The sequence below is a fragment of the Trichechus manatus genome, unplaced genomic scaffold (genome assembly GCF_000243295.1).
Source record: "Trichechus manatus latirostris isolate Lorelei unplaced genomic scaffold, TriManLat1.0 scaffold00102, whole genome shotgun sequence".
Classification (NCBI taxonomy): Eukaryota; Metazoa; Chordata; class Mammalia; order Sirenia; family Trichechidae; genus Trichechus; species Trichechus manatus.
The window spans coordinates 6,891,152-6,897,151 of record NW_004444038.1 but is presented as its reverse complement, the minus strand read 5'-3'; the positions used below and the strand labels follow the sequence as shown (position 1 = coordinate 6,897,151).

The 6,000-nt window shown below is 39.4% G+C and overlaps 1 protein-coding gene across 1 annotated transcript in view; it reads left to right on the top strand.

The window, feature by feature from the left end:
* Positions 1 to 4,135: 4,135 nt before the first annotated feature.
* COL4A1 (collagen type IV alpha 1 chain) overlaps positions 4,136 to 6,000 on the top strand; it is a 96,559-nt gene continuing 94,694 nt past the window's right edge. The window contains exons 1-2 of the mRNA XM_012557439.2: positions 4,136 to 4,141; positions 4,977 to 5,036. Coding sequence (XP_012412893.1) covers positions 4,136 to 4,141; positions 4,977 to 5,036 — 66 coding nt within the window. The remainder of the gene's footprint in view (positions 4,142 to 4,976; positions 5,037 to 6,000) is intronic.

The window sequence follows — 6,000 nt, the reverse complement described above, 5'->3', positions numbered from 1 at the left end:
TTCATGAAGTTTTACTACAGTTTTAGGAGTATTAATGATGGTTTCACCCCTGAGAGCTTTCTGGGGTTCTTTTCTCCCCATTGGTCTGGGTTACCCACTTCGCTCTTGGCCATGGATGGTCTCCTTCTGTAAGACAAACAGGGACCCACAACTTGCCATCCCTTGGGATCTTCCAGCCACATTCCTTGTCTTCCACATGGAGACCGTCTTCAGAGCTGGTCTTGTCAGTTGTGACCATTCGGGTTACGTATGTACCTCAAGGGAAGAAAGCACAACGATTGCTCAGAGGGCTTTTAGCTAATTGGTGTGATGCTAGATGTCCCATGAGGAGAGGCCATGGAAGGAAGTGTGTGAGAACTACACAAAACGTACGAGTTCTTCCTGTTCTAGGGTCTGAAACAGATGGAATGGCTGCTAGTTGGTGGATCCCAATATATTACAGATGTCTGGAAGAATAACAGCCCTCAGAGACTCCTCAGATGTGTAGCCAGGGAGTCTTTTGATTCTATGAGACTGAGAGTATCTTTAGATTTTGCGGAGAAGTCCAGATGCAAAAAGTAATTCCTCAGAAAATCATAAATTTGTGATAGCCTTTAACATGTTGGGCTACCGATGGAATTATGGATCTAAGTAACCCATGTAAGCTATGTGCCTCTTTGACTAAAGTATTTTATAGTGGAGGGTTGAGGTTTACATTAGTTAAGACTTACTTTAATTCTCTATTTCGAAGTCATGTGTTACACTGGATTCAAAGGGACACTCAGAGCATCATTTATATTTTTTTTAACAATGTGCTCTTGAATGACAATTAAAATACCTCTACATGTTGGTGTGGTGGGGAGAGGTCAAACAGGGACCATTATATGACAGCAGCTGTAACGGACCAGAAGAGCAACATTTCAAAACAGATTTTATTTTGCAATGTTAACATGCATCTCATAATATTTGTTTGTTATCGAAAACTTAGACTCGTGGTCTTGTTTGTTTTGTTTTAACAGAGCCATTTACGTAAGATACAATTTTTATTGATCGCTGACTTCAAGTTGAGTCCGGCTCAAGGCAACCTTTTGTATAACAATAAAATGTTGTGTGCTCCTGCACCATCTTCCAGCACTGTATCGGACAATATTCTGCTGTGATCGATCCATAAGGATTTCGTGGGCTCATTTTCATAAGTAGATTGCCAGATCTTCCTTCGTAGTCTGTCTTAATCTGGAAGCTGGGCTGAAACCTGTCCATCATGGGTGACCCTGCTGGTATTTGAATTACTGGTGGCACGGCTTCCAGCATCACAGCAGCACGCAGGCCACCACAGTATGAGAAAATGACAGATGAGTGGCAGACATAAGTTATTAGGCCACCCACAGTATGAAATAAAAATCATGGCCTTAAAATGCCTTCATGTTCCAAAAAGTTTAACAGAAGTTAGATTTTCTTAGAACTATCAATTTTTTGGAATTGCTTTCTGGGGTCAGAATTGGTAAGAAAATTGTATCCCGGGCCCAGAATTAGTAATAAATGTCTTTTGGCAGGATTTTTTTTCCCTTGATATACACAATAAGCTGGATGAGGAAGGGTAGGGGAGAGGGCAGGGGTTCTAGTCCTTTATTTTTCATCTCAGATTTTCCCCAGTCCTTGTCTTGTCCTGAAGTGTTGCCCAAAGCAAAACTGTTCATTTCCTATCTACACATCCCTAGGGTATCTCTGTAGCAAAGACGCAAGAAGCAACCTGACCCAAGTATCCACAAATGTGACCCTGTAACCTCTTATCTGGGGTCCCCTATAATTAAGTCATTTATTGATAGCTTAAAGGAACAGCTCCAGGGAATTCATTTTTATAACCCCCCCCCAAACTAAATAAAAATAAGCTTTTGAGGTTTTATCAACATTTAAGAAGAAGAAGGAAAAAAAAAAAAAAAAAACCAGAATCACCAAATAGCCATTTTCAACTTCAGTTGGTTTGATTCTCTACCTAATCGAATGTTTACAAGAAACTATTGTTGAACTGTAAGAGGAAAAACCTGTAGTTGAGTTTGCCCCCAGCTAAGCCTGAGCATTAAGTGAACATTTGCTAAATGGACTCTGCAAATAGATAATTCTTAGCCTGATTTTCCGTTTGCTATCTGTAGGCATGGGATGGAATTTAGTAGAGTCTGAAGCAGTGAGTCGTGTTTCTGAACTTGGCTCAGCATCCGTAAAGTCATGGGAATGACAATGCCAGAGAGGAGGTGAAATTGGACCCCCAGAGTGACTTAGAACTGCCTCGCCTTGCTGGGCTTTCCTGGTCTGGCCGCTAACTTGGGAATCGAATATCTGGAGATTCCCCAGTTATTCCAGGGGTTACGCTGGTGATCTGGAGCGGTCACAGGGTCATTTTTGGGTTCCATTTTAGAGTATTTTCTACAGTGCTGTTAAGTGGTAATAGATTGTTGAGTTAATGTGCACAGTATCGTTTGATTGTTATGTGTGGTTGTTATTAAGGTTAATGAAGTGAGCAAGAGCAACAGCCACCATGACAACAGTTACTGGATGCCTACTCCTGCCTTCCATGGATTCTAAGGTCAATCTAATACCGCTGAAATTAGGATAGATCTTAAAATTGATGGCATGTCATCATTTAATTGGTACTAAAACCAACTAACCACACCCATTGCCATCCAGTCAATTCTGACTTATAGTGACCCTATAGGACACAGTAGAACTTCCCCATAGGGTTTCCAAGGAGCGGCTGTAATGAAGGGTTTTACAATTGATGGAATTTTAGGTTTGATATAATACAGTCTATATTAGGCTCTGTGCTAGGCTATAGACCTGCTCCCAAAGAACGTACATTGTTCAGGGGAAACATCTGAGTAAGGAACCATTAGAAATATGCTATGGATGCCACAATATCGACATATAGTCAGCATCTTAGGGGAACCCAGATATAGGAGCATTTAATCCTCACCTGGGGATTAGACAAGAAATGGTGACATTGGAGTTAAGCACGTCTCTTGAGGCCTCTCAGTGCTGGTATTTGTGTATTTTGGATGAACCCTCTGGAGCACAGTTTAGAGATTTTGTCCTCATCTCTTTGGATGACCCCAAGTGGTTGGTCACCAAAACCCAGTTTATGAAAGAAAACTGTGCACATGGCTTGATTTAAAATGTTAGGAGGTTACTAGAGTGTATGCTGAAAGTTGCTTATAATGTTGAGTCAAGGAAGGAAACAGATCTGTAATCTCTGCTGTCTGTTTGGCCTGTTGTCAAGTGTCCCCATTTCCAAAATACAAAATTAATAACAGCTTACTGTCTTGGAGGCACTTGTTCAGATTTTAACTTTATCAAATACCTATCTCCAGATGTACTTGTTTAATGCAGAAAATCACCATGACAGTGGAGTGGAGACTTAAGTTTATTGATAAAAATAAAATCTTCACATGATCACAATACTATTAATAGCATGATTGTATTTTCAAGAAATGATTACCACCTGGAGCTGAATTTAGGGATAAATGTGATCTCTAACTTAAAACAGAGCTGCTAGTAAAGCGCATTGACTTAATTATTCATGTCATACCCCCTTACATTCTATCCATGATAGCTATGGTGTCTATTATAGTTTAAAGTTTGGATTCTTCTAGGGAAATTAATAAATGTGTATAGGCATCATCATATGTTTGTCTTGGAATGTGTTGGGCATTTTATGTGATTGAAGTTGAAGTTAGTAAGACATGGGTTCTACTTTCAGGCTTGTCCTCAGCCTGTTATTAAAGGGCTCTTGATTCAGTTTCTGCATCTGCAAAAGGGGGACGGTAATACTCATCTCAAAACGATTGTTACGATTGTCAAATGAGATGGTAGCTCTGGAACTATAGCACACGGTTTGTGGCACACATGGGCCTTTCAACGAATGTTAGTTCTCTTTCTGCAACTTTTATTATATGCTTGGATTCTTTCCCTTGCATTTTTAAAATTAATTTTTTATGTTAGAAATAAACTACAAAGAATAATTTATTCTTGAATGTTCCTTAATTGGACATTCAAGCCTTAAATGAATTTGAAATCAGTTGTTTAAGGATTGGGTTTAAAAAGTAACTCATTGGTTTATTCTCTCCTTTCACAAACGTTTTTTGAGTGCCTCTCTGTGCTAGGCATGAGGGTATGGTTCTGTGGTACCTTCCACGTGGGAGACCCAGGTTCAGTTGCTGGCCAGTGTAACTCACGCTCAGCCACCACCTGTCCATCAGTGGAAGCTTATGTGTTGCAGTGATGCTGAACCAGTTTCAGTGGTGCTTCCAGACTAAGACAGACTAGGAAGAAAGGCCTGCTGATCTACTTCCAAAAATCAGCCAGTGGAAACCCTACGGATCACAATGGTCCAATCCACAGTTGATCATGGGGATGGCACAGGACCGAGCAGAGTTCTGTTCTATTGTGCATGGAGACACCGTGAGTGGGGGTTGACTCAGAGACAGCTGACAGCAACAAATGGTAGGCCCTGTGCTAGACTCTGGGAATGTGAGGTGACAAAGCCTGAGCTCTGACATCTGGGAGCGTTCAGTCACGCTTGGTTTTAGGTCTGAAACTCATAAATCAGAAGCAAGACATTTTCATGGCCTTAGAAATCTACACGATGTCCTGTTAAATACCATCCCTTGGTGAGCCAGTTGCAAAAAGTTGTTGACAAAGCATAAAGCGTAGGTAATACCTTCATTCTTCAGACTAAATAACTCCCCAGTTTGTTTTACTTAAGTAATGCTGTTTTGTCTGTTAAGGCAAGAGATGAACCATAAGAATGTGACACCCATTAAAACAAATTCCAGATACCAAAGCTAGAGTTAGCTGCATGAATTGTATTATTTGAGATTGTGCTCATAATAACTGAGCAGCAATTGTCTCTTAAATAGGTGAAGATGCTGAAATCATTTTAATTCAAATATTGACCTTAATTTGAAAAGAGTCTCCTATTTAAATACTTTTCTTCTTATTTCCAGGGTGATTGTGGTGGATCTGGCTGTGGAAAATGTGATTGTCATGGAGTGAAAGGACAAAAGGTAGGTAGCCAAGATTGAAATAATAATGATTGCTTTTGAATTGACATCACCATGAAAATAATTACAAATGCATACTTTAAAATTAACATAATAATCAGTAATTCATGTTAAGACCTTATTATTGTTTTAATGTTTTACCCAGAGCAACACAAAAGAAGCAAAATCAGGCTTAAAATTATTTCTAATGAATCTTAAAAGGTGTTAATCAAGTCTTAATAGCTATTCCCAAATGATTGTAATCATTACTAGTAATTAGTGTAGAAAATAGGATTTGGTTTATTTTTCTTTTTTGACTCTACAATGAACAAGTATATAGTCAAAAAAAATTGTCAAGTCAATAGCATTTTTTGGAATTGACTTCTAAGAACAAATCTTAACGTTATTTATTTAAAAAGAAGTTTTCTACTGAACTTGAGAGCTTTCCATTCAAATTAGTATTTTCAAGACTATTTTTATTCACGACTCTGTCTATACACCTAAAAATGTGTTATGTTTTCTAGTGAGACTCATTTTAACTTTAACCAAAATCTACCCAGTTATATCTTTCCAAGTATTTTAGACTGACTTCTTTAGAGCTTTATGACTCCTAATTGTACGCTTGAACAACTTCAATTTGGAGTTGGCTAAAAATCTTCAGAGGAGGCAGGGAAACATCTGGCGTCATACAACTGATCCAAGGACAGGGTCTTTAAACATTTCAATTTCAGAATTACCCATTGGGGAAATGCTTGCTGTGGATGATACGTTCAGCTGAGGCAAGATCCCTGTTTATCAGCAACAGCTTTGGCATGTGAAGGTCCAGGTGAGGCTTGTGGCGAGGGGAAGATGTATCATTAGATTGTGTTACTCTCTTCCTTGCCGATCACCTGTGATACCACCTAAGCCTTGACGTGGGAACAGACCAGTGATTCAGTTGTGACTGCGATGGAAGATGTACAATTCTGCTCTGCCTCTCGCTAAGCCT